Raw genomic sequence first — 23,436 nt, 5'->3', positions numbered from 1 at the left:
TGCAAGTTGCCCTATGATAGACTAACAATCTGTTGGCGACCAGCTCACTGGCGAAAAAAAAAAATTGGGACGTGTACGCAGTAGTGAAAAACATGTCTCGGATAAATATATGTGCCACAGCCGCACTGCAAAGGAAGTCATGAGGCTTTCGCCGCTGCAAGCACTAATCAGTCACGAGATGACAAGAATAGCAAGTGCAAAATAGAAACGGGGTTTGCCAATTCAGTAAATGAAGGTATGTTGACTTAGTAAGCATTTGTTTATTGTTTTCTAGATACTCTCGATAATTTGAGAATAGGCTCATTCGGGCATTTCTTTCAATCCCATGAAATCTGAATTAACGAGGTTTTACTGTAGTAGCTCCAAACACAGCAGTCAGCCTTGTCACGTTAGAGATAGCTTGCTTCTAGAAGTCAGACTTGGTCCTCATCCTCTTATAGGTACATGAGAGGCTGCAACTTATTCACACAGACTTTGTGGCCGGCACAAAACACTACTAGGTAAAGCAAGGAAAGCTTAAGTTTGTTACATAACATTACCGAGCACACTCTGCCAGAAGCACTTAGAAACACAAAGCTGTGCTGCAGTGGAGTCCTGATGATGCCAATTTCTTGGGACTCATATAATCCGTATAATACAAAATTCATATCAACCTGAGGAAACTTTAGCCACAGCAACAAAGTGACCGTAAGATGCTCTTGTTTATTTATGGAGGTTTTTTTCAGTTGAAAGTCATTGATGGATTTCTGTCGTGTTCTTCCCTCTGTGTTGAACCTTCTGGAATGCATACAACTTCACACCCATTCTTTCTTCTACACAGCATGCACTAAATACACTCTGCAGTGAGAACTTTTCAAGTGTGAAGGTCTCAGTCAGCATCCTGGAAGATCAAAATTTTGAATTCCAACTTAGTAACTGTAACCATGGCTGTGCACTCATGACTGAGATGTCCTTAGGTGCTGTAAAAATTCAAATTATCCACTGCAGCCCAAAACAGCATTCAAGTCATCGCAAAACAGAATGTGTTGTACTAAATGCATTCTAGCTAAGACTTTCTCAAAATTCACACAAACGCAAAATTTGGATCAATTGTGATCATCATCTAGATTCAAACGTAGCAATCATCCTCACCTGTGTGTCGTGATATTATGAAAAAGATGTTGGTACTGGGGTGCTGAGTCCTCTGGTCCATGCGGGGACGGATAGGAGACAACCATCATCACTGGGCGATTTGGAAACAGTTGCTTGGACTGGCGCAGGAAAGCCACACTGTCATTCGTCACCAGGTCAGGATAGTAGTCGCGAACATAGTCCAGGCCATGCTTGCGCTTGTGGCCGTTGACATTGACAGTGTAGTTGTAGAAGCGCGAGTTGCGGACTAGAGCGGCCCATTCCCGCCAGCCGGTTGGAATGTGGTTGCCATTGTATTCATTCAGGTACTTGCCAAAGTAGGCTACAGAGAGGAAGGAAAAAAAGAAAGTAAAAACCAGGGACCCCACAAGCAAGTAACTATTATTTGAGCAATTGTGTATAAAACAAACTGTTGCATGAAGGAAAAGTAAGTATATACTCTGTTTCAGTAGTTCCGTGCAGCCCTGTGAAAGCTACAGGATTCTTTAACCAATTAGGAGGGTGAACACGAACACATCTTAAAGGTGCTCTTCCACACCCTGTCATCTCCTAGCGAATAGCTCTGCAGCACAGGTGGCAGCAGCATCTATGAATACTGGAAATTTGAAAACTGGAAGAAATTTCAGGATACAGAGAAGAATGAGATGATGGTGCCATGTCTTGATCTCTCGGTTAACGTCCACTAGAACACGGTGCACGTGCTGATTTTTGTAAGTGCAGATAAGCAGGGTAATATCAGCAATATCGAAGATATAGTAAAAGCAGCGGAAGAATTCTATACTGACCTGTACCCAGAGGAGTCAGGATACCTCCATTAGAAACAGTAATGGACAGCATACAAAAACTCGTCCTATAACTAGCGATGAGGTCAGACGGGCCTTGCAAGACATGAAACGAGGAAGGGCGGCAGGAGAAGATGGAATAACAGTTGATTTAATCAAAGATGGAGGAGACATAATGCTTGGAAAACTGGAGGCTCTCTATACAGTGTCTCTTGACAGCAAGGGTCCCAGAAAACTGGAAGAATGCAAACATTATACTAATCCACAAAAAGGAAGACATTAAAGAATTGAGAAATTATAGGCCTATTAGCTTACTCCCAAGTATTATATAAAATATTTACCAAAATAATCTCTAACAGAATAAGGGCAACACTGGACTTTAGTCAACCAAGAGAACAGGCTGGCTTCAGGAAGGGATACTCTACAATAGATCACATCCATGTCATTAATCAGGTTATCCAGAAATCTGCACAGCACAATAAACCTCTTTATATGGCTTTCATAGATCACGAAAAGGCATTTGACTCGGTAGAGATACCAGCAGTCGTAGAGGCATTACGTAATCAAGGAGTACAGAACGCTTACGTAAATACCTTGGAAACTATCTACAGAGGTTCTACAGCTACTTTAACTCTACACAAGAAAAGGAAGATACCTATAAAGAAAGGGGTCAGACAGGGAGACACAATCTCTCCAATGCTATTCACTGCGTGCTTGGAAGAAGTATTCAAGCTATTCAACTGGGAAGGCTTAGAAGTAAGGATCAACGGCTAGTATCTCGGCAACCTTCGATTTGCCAATGACATTGTTCTATTCAGTAACAATGCAGACGAATTACAACAAATGATTAAGTACCTTAACAGAGCGAGTGTGGGTATAGGGTTGAAGATTAATATGCAGAAGGCAAAGGTAATGATGAACAACCGGGCAAGGGAACAAGAGTTCAAGATCGCCAGTCAACCACTAGAGTTTGTGACGGAGCATGTTTACAGAGATCAATTAATCAGAGGGAACCCTGATCATGAGAAGGAAATTCAAAGAAGAAAAAAATGGGTTGGATCACATACAGCAGACATGGTCAGCTCCTGACTGGAAGCTTACCATTATCATTGAAAAGGAAGGTGTACAATCAGGGCATTTTGCCAGTGCTGACATATGGGGCAGAGACTTGGAGACTGACAAAGAAGCTTGAGAACAAGTTAAGGACCACGCAAAGAACGATGGAACGAAGATTGTTAGGCATAACGTTAAGAGACAGAAAGAGAGCGGTTTGGATCAAAGAGCAAATGGGTATAGCCGATATTCTAATTGACATAAAGAGAAAAAAATGCAGCTGGGCAGGTCATGTAATGCGCCGGTTAGATTACCGTTGGACCATTAGGGTTACAGAATGGGTACCAAGTGAAGGGAAACGCAGGCCGAGGACGGCACAAGACAAGGTGGAGCGATGAAATTTAAAAATTCGCGGGCACTAGTTGGAATCGGCTGGTGCAGGACAAGGGTGATTGGAGATCGCAGGGAGAGGCCTTTGTCCATTTTCATATTCATGCACGTTTACCGCAAATCTTCCAAACTGTTCAAAGCGTGTTCAACGTAGGCTCATTCATTCTTCTTGCACAAAAGAGCAACTTCGAACGACGTCATACAAGCCAGTATGTGGACGCCATTGCTGCGAAGGACGAAGCACTCCTCAGAAAGATGCCCTTTATGGTGTTGTGGCTGTGCCAATTACAGGTATGAATTTAGAAACGGTCAAAGCAATTAATTGCTTGTGCTTTTTCAATAAAAACAATGTCTATATGGCAGCGCTGCATTAACTTTTTGTTCTTTGCATGTATTCATTCAAGTGGATAACTTTTTCAGTATCATAGAGCCTCAACAAAGATTTCATTTAAAAAAAAACAAAGCAAAACCGTGCAACGAATCACAGCTGCGTCCTACAGAGAAGCGTCCAAGTTTTTTTTTTCTATTTCGTTTTTTGGTGATATGTTTATATAACTGAATCGAGATAATAAATCGTCGTGTCACTGCTGTTGTACGGGTGGCTAGAGCTTAGTCAAGCTGCACAGATGCAGCTTTTTTCTCTGGCCCCCTATTTTCGCTGTAACAATGTATTGGCTGCGGCGAAAATAAAACTTGATTGATTGATTGATTGATTGATTGATTGATTGATTGATTGATTGATTGATAGCAACGTTTTTTTCCACTTGCGTTTTGTAGTAAACACTCTTGAGAATCTAGTGGATTTGAAGATTTTTATACTAAGAAGGAATATATTCTGCCTTCAGACAATCAGCCAATGTTCTCAGATGAAAGCACTGAAGATGAAAGTGGCATTGAAGACCTAACAGAAAATGGTTTATATAGTGACTGCCCACAGTATGACACCGGTTGGTGATTGTACAAGAGCTTCAGGAACACAGAAATCCTTCAGAAATAAAACTACTTAGTATACATTTTTCCACAGAATGGCTCTTTCTGGCATTCAAAACCCGCTGAAAATTTCCTGACCGAAATCACCGAGAAGTGCATAAAGCTCATGATTCCGAAGGCATAAAAGGTTTCAGCTGCTGTGGCTGCCAACATGCATCATGTACCACAAGCTGAACTTCTGCTCTTTCATGAGCAAATGAAATCATAGAAACAGGAATCAAGTTATAAGCTTGAAAACAAATGAGTGTATGAAGACAAAAAAGATGAAAAATACTTACAGGGGCAATGAAAAACAATAAGAGATGAAGGGAGTGTTGTAAGTGGTCATACAAACAAAAACCAGGAATGTTTTTACCAACAATAATTAGCAGCACTGTCAACATGAGTTAGTTGGCGAATTGTCTGCACATAGTTTAGCCAACATTAGTGAAATCGGAAGGTTAAGAATCCAGAGTACTGGTAGTTGCGATAGATGATAACTTGTACAATATACCGACGGAGATTTTTGAATAAAATGTTGCTTTGTGTAAAAGTGAAGTTAAATATGTGGGGTTGTGTGTTTCAAGTTTACAAACTGGCTATGAAAGGTGTTGGGGAGCAGGGAAGTTAAATAATTTTGACCACATGGGATTCTTTACCAAGCACCCACAGTTTGGTAACAGGAGCAGTGGCATGAGTATGCGAATTGGGAGATTATCTTGACCAAAGACTACAATGTGCAGTTGCATTTGTTTTGCAAGGCCGACCAGTTATAAAAGTGTTATTCATCAAGCGTTTCTTCTACAAGGAAGACGTAATGGAATCCATGCATTGATCCTGACACCTCTCCACAGCCACAGCACCATCAGTGGAACCAGCACTGTGCAGTAAATGTGGGGTGCAATGTGTTCTTCGTGTACAGTCAGCCACAAAATATTACGGGGCACGTGAGTGAGTGGCCACGCTCCACAAAGTGCCAGAGCAGCTGCAGTGGATCACAGCAAACCTACAGAGGTGCAGTGGTGCCTGGATGTACAAGTTCGTGTTGTCTGCTACTATAACATTTGCATATACCAATGTAAAAGCTTACTAGACTTGATGACACGGTGTACTGTGCTTGAGGTCATGAAAACACTGTCATTTCACATGGGGTGCACTCAAGCACAACTGGCTTGCTGCGACGTCAATATGCTTCTGAAAGCAAGGTTCACTTCTCAGCAACAAAATGCAGGCTTGATGAATTAATGCAGCAGACAACACTAAGCCATGCCTATAAGCATCACTGCACCTGCACATATTTGCTTTGATGCGCGACCGTGCTGGCTGCACTGACCCTCTGCAAAGCATGGCGATGCATTCAGATGGCCTGGAATATTTTATGGGCGATTGAACACCAGTGTTATACCTCTGCCACACGGGCACCTGCAATCTCCTTTTAACTTTTTTGTTGTTGTTGTTGTTGTTGTCTCGAGGGAGATGCACTCAGTGCCACATGGTCGCCCTTCCGCTGAGGGAGATTAAAGGAGCTTTTGGTCACGGGAGATCGGCGATCGCCCTCGGCAGCTGAAGGAAGTACTCTAGTGCCCATACTTCTTGCTGTAAAAGTGATAATTTAATTATTGTTTGCACTAAAAGTAAGGAAGCGTGTGTATAGAATGTTTCCATTGAATTAAATAAATGTACAAGAACAATTCAGCAACAGTTATGCTTGCTGCTGCACAATACTCTCGACTTAGGTCGCTTGGCAGCATGTTTTTCTCATCTTTCAGGGTGTTTACACGAACCAGACAGAATTGGGTTGAGGCGCCTTGTCGGGCTGGAATATGCCTCTCGAGTTCATGTAAACGCTAGCCGGTTGGATTGAACAAGCATTGAGACAGGCTGAGTTAGCCCGACCCATTTGCAGCGCAAATGTAAATGCAGATGGGTCCGGCCCGGCAGCACCGAGACTTGTGCGGGAACACTGGGTTGTCATGATTTATGCGGTGGCAGCGCGTATAGTATCAGGACAAGATCAAGACAAGGCACTGTACAGTGCAACCTCATCGTAGCGATAAGACCAATGAAATGGAACTGTTGCAGACAGCAGTGGGAACCGGAAGCCCGGTTCCAACACGTTCATGTCTCGGCTCGACGCTGTGTGCCATCGTTGTTGCGATTCGTCAGAAGCGAGTTCGTGTAAACACGGTAAAGTCTGGCTCGGTCAGCCCGAATAGCGACTCGACCCACTCCCATCGGGTTCATGTAAACATGACCTTTGCTGTGCTAGTCAAGCAGTGGTCGGTGTGGCCACTCATGACTGACACCGGCACAGTAGACAAAATAACAGAAAAGCTCAGGAGATCACCGTGCACAAAATGTTGCGTTTTAGTATATTTTGCAACAGTTCAGGTAGCAGAACCCAGAGCCAACTCGCCACGCCGCAAAGTAAAACGCAGATAAACACAAGGTGGCTAGCGTCGTCGTCAGAACTACTACGTTTAGCAAGCACACTTTTACATTTAACGAGGTGTATGTTTTTCGCATCAAATATATTGAATAATATTTTTATGATAAGAGCATCAATTATAATAGCTATGAGCGTAATTAGAAGTTACATTCTTGTACCTGTACAAAACTGAAACATTGCTGAGTGCGCCTCTGGTGCAGTGGCTACATTTAAAATATCCTTATTGGCCTTGTGACACGACCACAACTTCCTTGATGTCGAAATCACTTAGGAAGTCTCGCACTTCCTTATTCTAAAGGAGTTCATAGGTACCCATGTGACACTGGTATTAAGTGAGACTGCCACTATGGCCAAGTAATGATGGCATTCTGTTGCTAAGCCTAAAGTCGCTGGTTTGATTCCCTGCCCCAGCAACCATGTTCCATTGAAGGCAGGATGCGTACGTTAGTGCACTTAGATTTAGGTTCCCACTAAAAGTTCAAAACTAGTCTGCAGACTTCTACAATAGTCTCTGATGATGATGATCGATGGAACTTAAAGGGGCCCTGAACCACTTTTTATCGAAGTGAAAATAGGCTATTTCAGAAACACTTTGCAGGGAAAAGTACTTCAATGCGTTCAGTAGAAGTGGAGTTATTGGCAACCAAACATAGCCTCCACTGTGTTCCCATTCCTTCTTCACGCCTTGCACTGCGAAGGCTACGGTGCAGTGGGGAGTGCGGGAGCCTTCTAAATGTCACCGTGGTGCGAGTTTAAATTTCGCTTTGAATGTTAATGTAGATGCCACGATTTCCGCCTCTGGTGCCTACGACGTGTTAAACATAAACCAAACGCGGTTGTCATCAGCGAGCCGCAGTGCGGTTAGCCAGTGGACTCATGGCGGCACCCCATGGAGGCAGCGGTATCTATACCATATACAGCAAGACCTCGTTAATTCGAAGTCATCAAGGCCGCAAAATATCCTCTAATTAACGGGTTTTCGAATTAACCGAACACACGAACAAGAAATGCAACCCGGCAAAAAATTTCACTGCAGCAATGCGCTACCTTTATTCGGTGATCTTTGGATTACTTAATGTAAACAGAGATGCTGGTTTGCCGCGTCCTGTAATTCGAGGCTCCCAGGGTCATGTTTTCTAGTTTGCCAACTATGTGAAGCATTTCAGAATTTCCACCATAGCACTCAACCAAACTGCAGATAACGTTCAGCGATACGATAACTTCCCCCAGAGCGGGTGCTCGGGAGTGCTCGTTAGCGTCATCGTCGTCGCAGTATCCCACACTCTCCAACTCTGAGTAGCACATTTGCTGACCATTTTCAATGTTCAGATACTTGGCGAAGCCGACTGCACCGGATTCGCTATCCTCTGTGCAGAGTGCATTGATGCAGTTGCAATACATGGCTCTTACCACCACACACAAAGAAACGACGCAGACCGGCGTTACGCGCATACATGTCGCCGCAGGCGCGGCGAGAGAATGGGTGAACTGCAGCCAGTGGCAGTGGCACAGAACACTCGCTGACGCTGCAACCACTGCGACTGCGAGAAGCAAGTGGAGTGAGGGACGAGAGCATGTGACAAAAACGGGTATGCCTGCTGCGTTGCAGTGAAGCACGTCTTTTCGGCAGGCGCACGTTTCGGCAGTGCGCGGGGCATACCAAGGACTGATTTTTGCGCTAGCAGTACTACGGGTCGGGTGCTTCAACTATAAATAATCACGATTACTATGTGGCGTCGCCTTGCAGCTCCGAATGGTCGTCGTTTCGTCGGGCTTGCGGTGAAATGGGGATCGAGAATTGCCGCATAGCACCCGAAATCTTTGAAGTAACCGGGTTGGCCTTGGTCGCCAGTTCGAATTATCCGGTCAAATTTACATAGGAAAATATGGGACCACAGAAAACCTTTGAATTATCTCGGATTTTGAATTAACAGAGTTCGAATTAACCAGGTTTTACTGTAGCTGACCGCAGCTTCATGTCAGCTATCAGCCAGCAGCAGCAGTCTCAGGGATTGACAAAATGAAGCATCCAATGACAAAATAAAGCGTCCAGAAGAGAGTGAGGACAGGAACTTCTGCTGAAAAGAGGACGCTTAAAGGAAAGGTGACTTCGTGACCCGCTTGCGAGCTTTACGCATTACAAACAAAATTTAGCTTAAATGTTCACAGCAGCGTAAGCTACCCACGGACTATGTTATTTCACCAAGCCCGAGGGGTGGTTCAGGGCCCCTTTAATGGCACAAAGGATACTATGACCATACAGCATCAAAACTGTGGTAATTCGTCGGCTCAAGATAGTAATAATCAACAGATGGTCTGTGTATTAAAGTAGAACAAGAATGCCGGTGTATACTGATACATGAAAAGTAAAATAGAGCAAAAGAAATTTATGTGGATTTATGTGCCAGAACCACGATCTGATTATGACGCAGGCCGTAGTGGGGGACTCCAGATTAATTTTGACCACCTGGGGTTCTTTAACGTGCACGTAAATCTAAGTACACGGATGTCTTTGCATTTCACTCCCCCCGAAATGCGGCCGCTGTGGCTGGTATTTGATCCTGCGACCTCGTGTTTAGCAGCTCAACACCAAAGCCACTAAGCAACCATGGGAGGTCGAGCCCACAAGTCATGGCAACTTATTGGATAGGTTCTTTTCCATTATTCGATAAGCTGCTCTAGTCCTCTCGAAGTGCTGTGGGTGAATGAGACACTGTGAAGCCATATTCGAGCCAAGATGAATGCACCGTGCTGACCTGTTCGATAGCCTGCTGCACTCAGGTACGTAGCAAATGAGCGAGACTCGAACTCCTGCTGCCACTGGGGCGAGGAGCAGTTATCACTGTTCGTGAGCACATGATGGTTGTGAGCATAAAGGCCCGTGAGCATAGAGCTTCGTGAAGGGCAGCACATTGGAGTGGAAACGTAAGCCTGCGGGAAATGGGCGCCTCCCTCACCAAGAATCTGCAGTGTCTTTGGCATAAAGCCCATTGAACCTGTGATGAAAAGAGGAGGCAAGGAAGCTCATGTTATTTGGTGTGCAAACAATTAAACACAGAGACACAAGAAAATACAAACACACTGCAAGAGCACACACAAGCACCAACTGGCCCAAGCCAAGATACCGAGGGGGATAAATTTTGCTTCCAGTTCCCAGACGAAAATATTGTGGCATTAAGGCCGACACACCAACAAATGTACACAAGTTGCATGGCACAGCCACATATAGGAGCCAGTGAGCAACACTAGAAGTAATGAAACAGTGATTAACCGGGTGGAAATTTTCTTTTGCTGGAGAGAAGCAAAGTATACAATCCCCCACAAAAATTTTTATCTGAATGCGTAATGAAGCTTTCATGCATAAGCACTTCTGGGTTGGTATAGTGGAAGGATTCCTTTGAGCTAGGTCATGTTCATTTCCTATCGTCCACCACTTACTACCCACCTGAACACACCTCGTGTGGAGTGCCAGTCGGACCACCAACAAAGCACAGAAAGAAACAGCATTCAAATAAAATCGTTCCAGTATATCTCAGTCCTGCATTTTTGTATTACGGAACAGCTAGACTCCAACACTAAAGCAAGGTTTGCTTACCAAGCTCAATATCTTGGTCATCAGTCAAAATGAGTATGATGTTTGGCTTCTTCTCCCTGGGCAACAGACTTTGCTTGGGTGGCCGTTGATCTCGTTTACGTTGGGCTGGTGTTGTTGGCATGGTAAACGTCGTATCCCGCCACATAGATGAGGACTTGTCATAGGATGCTGCTGGTAAAATTTTCCCAGATGGTCCTACCTGTTCAGATGCCATCATTGGATCTTGGCCCTTGGAAGATTGCAAAGTGATTTTCTTTCCTAGTGATGCCCTCGTGAACAGGGAGATGAGGCAAAGGATGATCACTGTGGCCTCTTGTTTCGTCCATGGTATGTTCATAATTGGAAGCTGAAATGATCCCATTAAAAGTTTGTGCTCAGTTATTCTGAGCAGCGCGTTATTCGCACGCATACAACAGTGAAACGATGAACAGTACACAATTTTTTTATCCAAGACGGCAAACATGGGTCGCGCGTTTATTAGATCCCCAAACGCTCTTATGTATTATAATGTAGCGACAAGCGAGCAGATCCTACCCTTAATATAACCTGTACCTGCCAAAGTTTGAGCCACAAAAGTGCACATAACATTAAAAGCACGACCGATGCAGCTATTACACGGCACATGTAACGCTAGCTACAACCGAAACATGACACTAAAGTTTTCACGCGTTCGAGGAACATAGGCATTTCAACGGTCATCTAACATGTATTCCTTTACGAGCTGAATTCAACCACATATTTCGCCGTGGTTGGAACACCGGCAACTTGCACGCACTTGATAGCTCCTGCAGACACGCCTACGCAGTACCCGTGCGGACGGAAGAATGGGTCACGCGTAAGCAATCTGAAACATCTCGGTAAACGCTGAAAGCGAAGACTGACCAGTGAGGACTGACCAGCAGAGCCTTGCACAAGGAAGAATGGTTAGCAAAAAAGAGGCGGAAGTCATTCGGAAAAAGGGAACGGCTTGTGGGGAGGGCTGCCGCGTAGTAACTACTTCGAAAGCGCGCGAAGGGGCAAACTTCGCTAACGTATTTAGGGGCGACACGCTATCGCGTATTCATTATCATAAACAACAATCAACAATTCTTACAAAAGCCAATGAGCTTTTTCATTTTTTTTTCTTTTCTTTTTTTCACAACACGTCAACGTTGAAAACACAGTCGGGTGCCGTCTTTATGAGCAACAGTACCTTTACTTCATTTTCTTTTGGCAGATGTACACTTCAGTGATGTTTTCCGGCCAAACAGGGAAACGCATGTGGAAGTCAACAGTGAAAACACCTTTGTAACAAAGTATGAAATGCGACGGCATTTGGGTGGATATATAAATATTAAAAGGATTCGGCTGTCAGTTGTTTACTCACCCGGTCTAACAAAGGATGTGGACAGAAGAACAAGATTACTTTGCAAAGATTACAATTGCTGGAAAGATTAGCTATTCGTAATCTCTGACAAATTGCTTGTATTGCAACATCTTCACCTAAATAAGGAGAGGGCGGACCTCAATAATAACCGCAAAGCGTGGTCCAAAGTTAAGACCGCTCCATTCAATGAGTACACGCAAATACAACTCGGATGGTAGAGATGGGTAGAGACTTCCAAACTTTTGATCCTTAAGAAATCCTATTGGCTACTTGTAACTTGCCGCCATTGTTTGTTAGTTTCGTTTCCAAGAACAATGCTCGGAACTTTTCACTACGTAAATGCTGTGACTTAAAACTTAAAACAATAACCAAAATAAACATTGTAATATTTAAAGAACTGAAGAAGTGGTGGAAGCGGGAATAGACAGAAAGACAGGGAGGAGTAGATGGTGCCAACGCAAGAGCACATGCAACGTTTGTTTTCCTTTTAGAGAAATTAATTGCATGTCGCAAAGACAACCGTAGCTCATGACAACGCTGTCAAGAACTTTTTTCTTGCCGATGTAAAAACAAGACCACCTTAAATCGCTGTGATCTGTTCGTACAAATAAAAAGGGCGGCAGACTGACTGGGCAATATTAAGCACGATTGCCCGATATTCAAGTATATTGCACCCTTATCTAACTCTTAAAAAACGATCATTGTTTGTTTACAAGCACTAGCAAAGCAACATTGTGCAATCTGAGCACTTACGTATCACTGGTACAGTTTACACTGTTACATTAGCCCTATTGGCGGCGAGGAGTTACGGAGTCGCCCTCTATCGGAAGCGCCTCGCTGGCGTAGTATGAGGGATCACGTGGCGCGCTCCTCATAGGTTTTGCTGTCAGCGCTCACTGAAAACACCGCGCGCGAGCTCTCCCGGACATTTCTGTAAGTACTTTCGAAATGAGAGAAGTTTCTTACTGTCTAAATAATAATCTTGGGCAAACTGAAAGCACACAATCGTTTACAGCCGCTATCTCTTTACCGAATACGTACAGTGAACGCCACTGCGCGCGGTCGCCGCGATGGAGTCTCCCGAACCGGCTTCTTGCGTGAAAGGTAGGTAAACGCTGAGAGCAAACTATGTGAAATATATTCTTATAGTGTTTGTATAACTAAATGGAGCGTAATAGAATGAAGCCTCAATGCAGCGATCGCGCAGATTCTCAGCGACCGACTGCGCGTCTGCATGCTTGTCCGCGCACTGTTTCGCTTACTCCACGCGCGCATTTTCGCACCGTGCCATGAGCTTAAGGCCGCAGAATATGAGCATTTGACAGTATACAAGCAACCATTGTTGCGTGGGCGCTATCAGAGCTGTTCCAAAGTAATTTCATTGTACAGACTTCGACGCCTACGGGACCGTGATGTGCCGTCGCGACGATTCAATGTTTTTTTTCTAAATTCTTTGACCTTTCAATACTATTTCTCGAGTTGCGTCGCACTGTATGTTTATCGGCGTTCTCAGCGTGCAATTTCCCGCTGCTCCTCTTTTGTAATCCAGTGCATTAATTAATAACACAAACATGACCATATGCCATGCTTTCTTTAAATGTGCTTCTTACCGCTGCCTATCCACTCCACTGAACTTGCCAGTATCTATAGTATCGACAAGTTCATAGACTAAACCGTCATGACATTAGTCGGGCAGCGGACTCGGGCGAGCGTCTCAGTGCGCGTTTTCAGAACATCGCAGACCGGGCGCCGTAGCAGAAATCCTCCTCGCGTCTTTGCTTGCTGCATACCCGAGTTATAGCCGATGACTGTTTGCCGGTTTTATGTTTTACGAGCCAAGCTTCACACAGCTTCGTGTCCTGCGGCTACGTGCGAATAAGGCTGACACCGGCCTCCGTTACGTGCGTCCGGCCCTGCGGCACCGAGCAGTAGCCTACCATGTCGCGCGCCTTCAAAGGCAGCCATTACCTATTGTAGTGCTTTCAAGCGTTGTAAAGGAGACACTCGAAGCGGGAAAATTTCGCCTCTAAATGAAAACCGCAGCGTACGAGGGCGCGCCGAAGCTCGTTTTCAGCTCGCTTCGGCGCGCCCGAAGCAGCCGACGCGGCCGCTATGTCCACGTGATCCCTCCTAGCACGTCACGCCGACGGTGGCGCCAGCTTTTCCAGTGGTGGAGCTCGAGGCCAATAATCGCTGTGTTTACGTTATTTGCCGGGCATTCTACGCGACAGCTACCTTATCCATTTCGCGCACTCGTCTTGTCAGAAAGCCGCTTATGCACACTCATAGCCAACAACGTAAAAACACAGTCAACAATTTCTTGAAAACGTTTCAAGCAAAAAAAATTGCGCGGCAACTGCCGGTAAGAAGTTGCGTCAACGCTCGAGATTTCCAAATTTCGTAACATCAAACATGCGTCACTATTCGTCAAACGCGTAAACGCGTCACGCGCTACAAGAAGTAGTTCTAATAAAATTTGACGTATATAAGATTTTGAAAGTAATTTTCTCAATAAATATAACTGCTGAAACGTGTAAATTTTAAATTTAATTACATCATTATTACAATTAGATTTATAAAGGCTCAAAATTTCTTATTGACGTCATAGGTTCTTCCGGGGTGGGAACCATCGTGACACCTCCTCTTTTGTATCACTCCGCGTCTGCCTTCGCGTTGCACAATGGCGGAGCGTAAGTTGCCTGTCCATAGTTTGTAGCTGTTCCTGTGTGGGGTAGGCCGGCACGTTGGCCGTATCCGTCGGTTGGTCTCGGCACACCACGAAAAGGACGGCACATCGGAATATCGTACTAGCCATCTTATGCTGCTACCCTGCCAGGAAACAAAGATAATCAAGGTGCGTAATTTCTGCCTTCCTCCCTGGCACCGTCGAATAGTCGCAGTTGCTTTTTTTCCTATTGGCATAAGGTTTCCATAAGTCCGTTCGTCATGCGTTCAACGATTTTAACGCGTTATGCGATAACCAGTTTACTAACGCCTTACTTTCGGGCGAGGTGAACCAACCATATTTTGAACGTGCGCCTCGGGGAAAACATTGCGTTATTGATCGAAACAGATAGCGCTCAGCGTTGCTGCGTTCTATCGAGTCTTTCTCTCATCCTTGAAAACAAGCTCTCGTCCGGCGCACAAGGCTTCGCTTGGCGGTTGTTATTCAGTCTCTGTGCACGTTTGATGCCTTGTCTGCTGGCTGTGAACGGGATCGCCGTTTTTAGGTACATTTCGAGTTGGGTCCTCTTTTGTGTATGTTGACACGTGTGCCGCTTTGTAAACTGCGTGGTCCTGCTACGCGTGTACTTTCCTCAATCGCCGGGCTTTCTTTTTATTTTTTTGTATGTGCTACAATCTTCATATCCGCCTGTGTACACAACTTGCAGCGTACTTATCTATATTTTTTTCAATTCTTTTTATTGTTGCAGCTTGGAAGAAGTCGACACGTAGACGCCTAAAAACGACCATCGACGCGACCAACCGCACTTCACAAAACTAGTTCAAGGAGTCATTGTTCGCCGACGTGGGCGCGCTGTTGCCGCATCGGGACGCAAGTTGCTGCCCTTACGTCGACGCCGTCGGGGAGAGCAGCTGGAATTTTTCGCGCGGCGCAGCGCATATCGAAACCGCCGATTTTTCGCAACCGAAACGATGTATGTTACGACGTACTGAAACCAAGGCGCAAGGAAGCCAGTGCTGGTGGCCACGGATACGCAAGGCGTCGGCGGCGTTGGGATTAAAAGCGGACGTCGGCGGTCGTGTTTCGGATTCCCCCCCACCCTTCCCTGTGTGCCTACGTTCTGTGTGAAACCGCGCTAAACCGGTGAACCGACATGAGTGTGACGCGTCTCTCGGTGGATATTCAGGTGGCTCAGGAGAAAAGGCCGCAAAGCTTCGACAAGACCCCCGATGGCGCGTGCCTCGGTAGTGCCGGGGGCCTCAGCCCAAACCTTCAGCCTCCCACACCACCCGTGTTTCCTTGCAACAGGGAGCCCTATTCCGCCAGCCTCGTCGGCGGGCGGTACATCCTTCTGGACCAACTCGAGGGTAGTGCCATGTACAGAAGCATCAACGTACAAACGCAAGAGGAATTTTCCTGCAAGGTGAGCTTCGCTTTGCGTCACGCGCTTCTTTCGCTTTTCCTCACCCGACTTTTTTTTTTTTTTTAAATCTCGCCCTGCGCCTGCTTTCCGGCCCTGTGCGCGCTGTCGCCGTTTTTCCTGTTGATCAAACCGTTGAACGAAGCCCACACAGTTTTCCTTTATTTGCGCTGTGAAAATTTTCGCGAGCGCTTCTACGCACGAGGGGGCACGCTGCAACGGTACTAGTCGCTTACGCACCAATAAGTATGTGTTGCACCAGACAACGAGTGCTGTCGGCCCGCATTACGTTTTGCTTAGGAATAGTGCTGTCGATAGTTTCCGCCGTCGCCAGACACGACAAAAAAGCGTCGGTCGTCGGCGGACAGCACAGCGGCGCATGGCTCTATTGTCCAAAGAACGGGGGGTGGGGGGGGGGGCGCAGGGGCAGGCGACCTCGCCAGCGAGCGGCCACTTCCGCCTTCTTTTGGTTTTCTTTGGCGGCCCGAAAGAAAAAGAATTGACGAGTTGGCCTCTATGGCGGCGCCGCAACCCCTTTGAGGGGCAGGCAACAGGTTGTCGACCCGGCGCGCCGGGCCGCCCGGCCCGGCTATTTTCAGGGAACCCGCACCGTTGTTGTGCGTGCGGTGCCGTGCGCCATGGGCTAAAGGCTCAACCAGACGTACGCGTTCCAATGCGCCCGCACGCGCCGCACCACGCCTGGGCGCGTACGGCGTCAGGCGCGGAGGCTGTTTCGCGTGTAGGCGCGTGGCGGCGTGGAGACCTACAACCGCTAGGTTTTTCGCGCCCGCGCCGGAAGCTGCCGCTCGCGTCAGTAGCATGACGCACCTCACATGACCACGGCAAGCCAACGTCACTTCCGGAACGACTCTTCGCGCGACGTTCAGGCAAGCCAGGGTAGGGTGGCCAGAATGGGAGGTGTCAGCATCGGCTGGGCTGCGCCGCGTATGGCGGTGCGGCATTTTGTCATGACAGAGACAGGTGGCGCGCTCGTCGTCTCCGAGATGCCTAGCGTGATGTGTTTGAGCAATCTCTCCGGCTCCACGCGCGCGTCGTGAAGTTTGTGGTGAAGTTAGCTTCGCCTTCCCCGCTTTTATTGTGCTTTCTTGCAATATGTAACACACATGCTTAACATGGTCGTTAAGCGAAGGCTAGACTGCCTTGAACATGGCAAGCTAGCAACAATGCGCCGCCGCGGCGAGACGCGTGGCAACTCGTGCATCATTTGGGTGCGCGCCCTCTTCCTCCGTCGGGCGCGACGCGACGTCGAGTCAGTGCGGCGTGTGCGGACGCATTGGAACGCGTACGTCTGGTTGAGCCTTAAAAGACGCGCAAGCCAGGTCGTTTTGGGAAAGTTGCTCACCGCTCTGATTCATTTCGCGAGGACACTGTTGCTGCCGCGACGGTGTAAGCGCACCAGATAAATCGAGAGAGAGACCAGGCAGGGCCCTGGCCCGATTCCAGAGCTCGCAAAAGGCGGCTAAATGCGAACCGCAGTTGCACCCGGACTCTGACGTGGGCGCTGGTTTTCGGCCCCGGGCACTACTATATCGGGACAGGAAGAGCGCGCCGCCGCATTTCTTCTTTTTGTTTTGTCCCGTCAGCGCGGGGTCGCCTCTTGCATCCCGGGCTACCCAATCGTGCGCCGCGTGTTTACGCGCAGCATCCTGTCTTGCGGCAACCAGCGTTTTGACTCAGGCGTGCCTCTTCTCGTCGTTCGAGTTACTCATTGGGCCCCTGCCATTTCATGGCGCTGGAATGCCGCGCTGCACCCAGTCAGTCTAGAAACAAAGCGCGGCATTCGCTGCCGCGCCCGGAACTGAATCGCAGAACCCGTTACACCAGATCCAATCGAAAGCGGGTTTAATCCCGGACACAGCTGCCGCCGCTTGCTGTGCACGTTCTGGGAGTCGGTTTTTGCATAAGTTTTTGTCGCGACGCAGCTGGAAACGCTCACGAACCGGAATATTTCGTAAAGCGCCGACGCGGCGTTGCCAGTGGAAACGTGGCGTCGTCGTCGCGGACGGCCTTGCCCGGCTATTGCCCGGCTGTTCGCTTATGCTACCTTCAAGCAGGAAATAAATGAAGTTTGAAACCTGCGATGGACGCGTGCGTTGAGTCATGCGCGGTGGTGCAATCAATGTATCCACATATGCTGGGCACTCTTTTTTTTTCGCATCCGAATGTGTGCGCGCATGTGTTTGGCCTCTTGGCGAGGCAGACAAGGAAGAAAAGTCACTCCTAACAAGACTTTCCGTTTATAACGACGTTTGGCAGTTTCCCTCCCGCGCGCGCAGCAGCGGCATCATCCAGCGAAAATAAAAAGCGACGGGTATTGAATAAATGCAACAGGCGAGCAAAAATGAAAAAAAAAAAGAAAAACCCCACCCCAACTCGTCCCTCGCGCACCTTGCGTGCGCGTTGGCAGCGGACCGGTGCGCCTGAACCGAACACGTGTCCAAAGACCCCAGCGGAAACGCGTTGGCCGCAGGAGTTGCCCAAACGCGGCGGCTCGTTGGCTGTGGCGCGTTATTCCGTTGCAGCCGTGTGATGCAACCGCTTCCACCTATCGCCGCTATCGTTGCCGCTGCTAGCTACCTACCCTTCGGCGGCACGGCAGCCGCAGTATTCGGCCCACCGTGCGCGCAAGCGTCCGCTGCCGGAGTCCCCGGGTCCCCTCGAGTATCGGAAACGGGCGACGCTGTTTGTCGCAATGCGCCCCCCCCCCCCCCCCCCCCCTCTACGATGACCTTCGCTCGAGCACTGTCAGGCTAGCTACGCGGCACGGCGACGTTCTTACGACCTTGGGTTGACATGACCCGTCCGGCTAGATGGCTAGGGGGCAGCGATTCCCGGTGCACCCACATTTCATAGTTCGTTTTATGCCTGAAGTGCCTCCTGTACACTTTAATCTGCATTTATGTTTGCCTATCCCATCCCATAACCTTCAAATAAAAACGCTTGGCCTTTTATATGAGAAAATCTGGGTTTGCTTAACTCGCTATGCTGGTTCGAGTGTTTCTGTAGATCATTATCAAATGCACTTTTGTGCCCAATTCAGATGTCGCGAGCATGCCTTACAAGTTTCTTTTTTCTGTTTCTCTACACTTAATACCAAAGTAAAATCTCAATGGAACACTGAGAATTAAAAGCACATTTCCTGCCTTTATCAGACTTTTTTTTATTTCCCCTTTGCGAACATGCATAGCACAGATTTGTCTAGCCAAACTTTTCCTGCAGAATGATTAATGTCGATCCTTCCTTATTTGAGAACACATTTTTGTAAACTGTCAGTTTTTTTAATAGTTTGTCGTTCCATGAAATCGTTGTGCAATAGTTCAACCTTTTAAGAAGTCTAGGCAGCCAAGAGCAGGAGCATGTAAACATTTCTTGTGCTTACACAATGTATAGATAGCTTGCACATATGACGCAGCTCCTCACCGCATTGGGTCACAAACATGGCGCCAAGGATGACATCAGTGCAAGCCATCTATGTTGTGTTGCCCAGCTATGATTGTATTGCGCAAGCCTCTAGTTGGTTTCCACATCTTGGAAGCTGTTCCATGTTTGCTTAGCTGAGTGGGCTGCTTCTGACCAAAATGCCAATGTTACTGTTGGTCTTTAATTTTCTTCAAGGAGCTCACAAGATAGAAATAATTTTAAGTCTCCTGTTGCTTCCCAACTTCAGAAAAGGGCACTGTCATCCACTTTTTCATATGAAAACATATGTCTTCAGGAACTGCTCAAAGTTTCGTTTCGTAGGAAACAAGGGTTAAAGGAAACACTTCTGTGCCGTACCATTGTGTTGCGACTGCATGTGCAAAAACATACAGGATAGTTTACACTTTCTACGTCTGCAACTTGTGTCTGCCCCTTACTTATGCTGTTAGAGTGTTCTTTGTCTCCATGCTGTAGGCCTTATGCTTTGCAAACCCTTGTTGTGCTTTCAGGTGATCCCCATTGACAGGTGGCAGCAAGCTCTGGCAGCCCATTTACGCCTCGACGGCCATGACCATGTGAACCAGGTTGAAGAGGTGCTCCTAGGGGAGTCGAAGTGTTACGTCTTCTTCAAGCGGTCGTACGGTGACCTCCATTCGTATGTGCGCTCCAAGCGGCGGCTGCGGGAGTCTGAGGCGCTGAGCCTCTTTCGGCAGGTGGCATCAGCTGTCCACGCCTGCCATAATGCCGGAGTGGTCTTACGTGACCTCAAGCTCCGCAAGTTTGTCTTCGAGGACCCTGAACGGTTAGTGCCAAAAGCAACGCTTTTTTTATCTCCATTTTCAAGCTTTGTGCTTTCAGGCTGCCGACAGAACCTATAAGATTAAGAACTAGCTTTCTGTACGAAAAACTGGTGCTTTGCTCGTAGTGTGTGCTAACTGGTTCAGGTACCAGTTCCTTAGGCCTACCCTCAAGAAGCAATCAAGTCGTTGCTTTACAGGGCCTATGACAAGAGCATATATACAGCCTTTGTCAAAAGTATGCGGGCTACTTTCATGTGTTCATCGTGTTTGTCGTTGAGTTGTGTAATGCAGGCCTTGTGGTAGTCCCAGCACTTGAGACTTCCGAGGTGCTAGGATGAGGATCCTTTTCATTTCCCATGACGTCAGAACTTTCACCATACCACGGAAACTCCTTTAAATAGCCTTTAAGCAGCATGGTGGTTGCAGTTGACGTAGTCCTTTGCTTTGAGTTGTTGACAAATTCGACTTCACCCTGCCATATGCTAGCCGCCTGGTGAGCTCAGGTGGTAGAATGGCTGCCCCAAAAAGGCGGTAGCCCCGGGTTCGAGTCCCAGACGAGGACGAATTTTTATTCAACTGCGAGGCTTTTCCTTCGAGGAACCCGCATGGGTTTCCTTTGTAGCAATTGCTACCAACGGGTGGATGTCTGATTTTCCCTTTATAAATTACTTTTCTCCACCTTGCAGGTTTCCGCATAACTATTACGTCTAACACGTAGTCCGTATACTTTTGACGAAAGACCATACACTCTCTTCACCTCGGGTTAAACTGCGCTTTAGGGCTACTAGCTTTTCATGCCGATTTTTATACATCAATCAGTGAGCTGAAAAATGAGATGCTAAGGTGTGTTTCTTAACTTTCATAATTTCCTAGTTTCCACAAATTTCTTGCATTCAATAACCATTTTATCAAGTAGTAGTCTACTTAAAAGTGTGCAGCCCCTTTTCGTAAACACTTTTGTGCAATTAGGTTAGCAGCCCAATATGCAAAGCATTTGCATGCAAGAGCAGGCTTGATGGCTAGAACATTAGTTGTCGTATTGTCAGCTGTCAGTGCTCAGAAATGCATCGCCATACTGGCCAATAATGAACAGAATGTAGCAGCTGGTAGTTTTTGTGTACTGAGCTGCTGATAGGCTGAGCCGATCTAGAAATTTTGCAGGACTAAGTGGTGTTGGTGGAGAGTAGAAGTTGACAGCCTACGTTGCTACAAAGTAACACACTTCTTTTTATTATTAATATTGCACAGAACACGGATCAAGCTGGAGACATTGGAAGACGCTGTCGTCCTGGAAGACTTTGATGACGACCTGCTGAGTGACAAGCATGGCTGCCCAGCATATGTCAGCCCCGAGATTCTGAGCAGTTCAACAAGTGGACGCTACAGTGGTCGTGCGGCTGATTGCTGGAGCCTTGGGGTGATGCTGTACACGCTGCTCGTGGGTCGCTACCCATTTCACGACGGCGATCCCAGTATACTGTTTGCAAAGATTCGCCGGGGCCACTTCTCCGTGCCGGAGTCATTGAGTCCTCGAGCACGCTGCCTCGTGCGGTCGCTCCTTCGGCGCGACCCTTCCGAGCGCCTCACTGCCGATGAGCTGCTCTCCCACCCATGGTTCACATCGCCATCCCCGAACGGTGGCCTGCATCGCGATGGGTGCCTTATGCGGCTCGACGTGGACCAAACTGTGCCAACCTGTGGTGCACTCGACTGACGCTCGCACCGCCTAGTCGACTGCTGGCCGGGGATCTCACTGCCGTGCTGCATCTGGGGGGACGTCTCAACGAAACTGCTAGAAGCAGCATCAATTGCCGCTGACCATTCCTACCACCAGCACTATGATTGATGCACCTCGCAGCAGCTGCTGTTGTATTTTCGTTTCCCCCCTCCCCCATGAAACTGCCCAAGCTGCAGCTGTTAAGCTTTACCGGTGGCTCTTCCTAAGCACTTCCAAAGAGAGGCAACCAAGCTGCATCAAAGGCAGATGTTCACTTTTTTTTTTTTTTTTTGCTGCTATACCTGTAGCAGCAGCCTCGAGCTTCAAGTCGTTCACTGTACAGGCTATCTTCCCACTGTCCCATCTGTTGTTTCACTCGGTGAGGAGAAGCGCGTTTTCATTTATATAGTTATGTATCCATTCCGACACACAAGCCTTCATGCACCGACTTGGAGCAGGAGGAAAAAGCCAACACGAATTCAGGATCACGGCACCGTGCAATCGTGTGAGTGTCGGGGCAGACAGAAAGTACCAAGGACCGACTCTCCCATGCCTACGATCAATGCTGTTCAATGTGCAAAGTGACTGTTGTGTTTTTCTTTTTTTGTGGTCCCTCATCTTCCATGTCTCGTCTGTGACAACTAAATTTATTTAAGTATACTCAGGGGACTGGCAATCTCCTGTCAATTAAATACTTTCGTGTAACAGGCTTGTGCATCGAAGAAAGGGGCTCGGGTGTCTCAGTGGATGCAATGTGTAAGTGGTTCATTCTGGCCTGAAAGATGTGTAGTAGTTGGGATTCCATTGTGAATGTAAATAAACTCGGTACCTCTGTCACAAAGAAACATGTCTGAAAGTGTTTTTCTTTAGTAATTTCTGCGGTGATGTTCGACTGAAAAGCAAGCTTTTGCTGAGATACACAATTTCAGTATTCACTGCTGTAACTTGGTGGCAGCAACATCCTGCTGCTCATCTCATGGATGCCGGTTCAATTCCTGGAGGCGGTCTCACAGGGATGAAATGCAAAATTACTTATGTACTATGCTTTAAGTGCAGGCTGAAGATCCCCAGGTGATCTAAATTAATGCAGAGCCTTGCATTATGGCTTTTCATTGTGTTGCTTTAGTATGTTAACCTATCAATCAAGATTTCAAACTTATTTGGCTGTTGGATGGGCAAAACACGCAGCATGGGAGGTGTGAAATTTCACGCCAAGATTACTTGAAGAATATGGCGCCAGTGCCTGCAATACTGCTCAGTGCTTACACCAGCACAGTACGGACAGTGCATTACAAATTCGCATTAATATCGTCAGCTTGGCTTCAAAAGTCTGGCAGCAAGTTTGTATATGCAACCTATATTTAGCTAGATGTGCATCTCAAAGTGTCAATTACTAGAAAGTTATGTGGAAGGTTCGATTAGCCCGGAGAATCAAACTCGTAAATGCACTAAACTATCACGGCAGGTGTGTGGTGCAATTGAACCTTGGCCAAAAAAAGATGAAGGAAAGGGCTCCATTAGCACCGATGTGTAAAAATTCTGTGCTACCCAAGCTATTCTCTTTGTAACTGAATGATTGTGCCACATTTGCCTCTGGTAATATTCAAACTTCTTAGTGATGCCTCTATGGTATCGCA

General features: G+C 47.1%; 2 protein-coding genes across 2 annotated transcripts in view; one reads left to right on the top strand and one right to left on the bottom strand.

Annotated features, from left to right (window-relative positions):
• Sulf1 (Extracellular sulfatase Sulf1) overlaps positions 1-11,942 on the bottom strand; it is a 74,513-nt gene extending 62,571 nt beyond the window's left edge. Inside the window, exons 1-4 of the mRNA XM_065441714.1 lie at positions 11,736-11,942; positions 10,370-10,715; positions 9,531-9,770; positions 1,132-1,453 (exon numbers count right to left, since the gene is read on the bottom strand). Coding sequence (XP_065297786.1) covers positions 1,132-1,453; positions 9,531-9,770; positions 10,370-10,706 — 899 coding nt within the window. The 5' untranslated portion in view covers positions 10,707-10,715; positions 11,736-11,942. The remainder of the gene's footprint in view (positions 1-1,131; positions 1,454-9,530; positions 9,771-10,369; positions 10,716-11,735) is intronic.
• Positions 11,943-14,373: 2,431 nt separating this feature from the next.
• LOC135909683 (tribbles homolog 2-like) lies at positions 14,374-22,644 on the top strand. Its single transcript, XM_065441713.1, has 4 exons — positions 14,374-14,589; positions 15,170-15,844; positions 19,792-20,084; positions 21,331-22,644. The coding sequence occupies exons 2-4, from the start codon at positions 15,575-15,577 to the stop codon at positions 21,794-21,796; spliced, it is 1,029 nt and encodes a 342-aa protein (XP_065297785.1). The 5' UTR covers positions 14,374-14,589; positions 15,170-15,574; the 3' UTR covers positions 21,797-22,644.
• The last annotated feature ends 792 nt before the right edge of the window (positions 22,645-23,436 follow it).

Source organism: Dermacentor albipictus, chromosome 3 (assembly GCF_038994185.2).
Source record: "Dermacentor albipictus isolate Rhodes 1998 colony chromosome 3, USDA_Dalb.pri_finalv2, whole genome shotgun sequence".
Classification (NCBI taxonomy): Eukaryota; Metazoa; Arthropoda; class Arachnida; order Ixodida; family Ixodidae; genus Dermacentor; species Dermacentor albipictus.
Note: the sequence above shows the minus strand (reverse complement) of the source record. Positions and strands in the feature narration are given on the sequence as shown.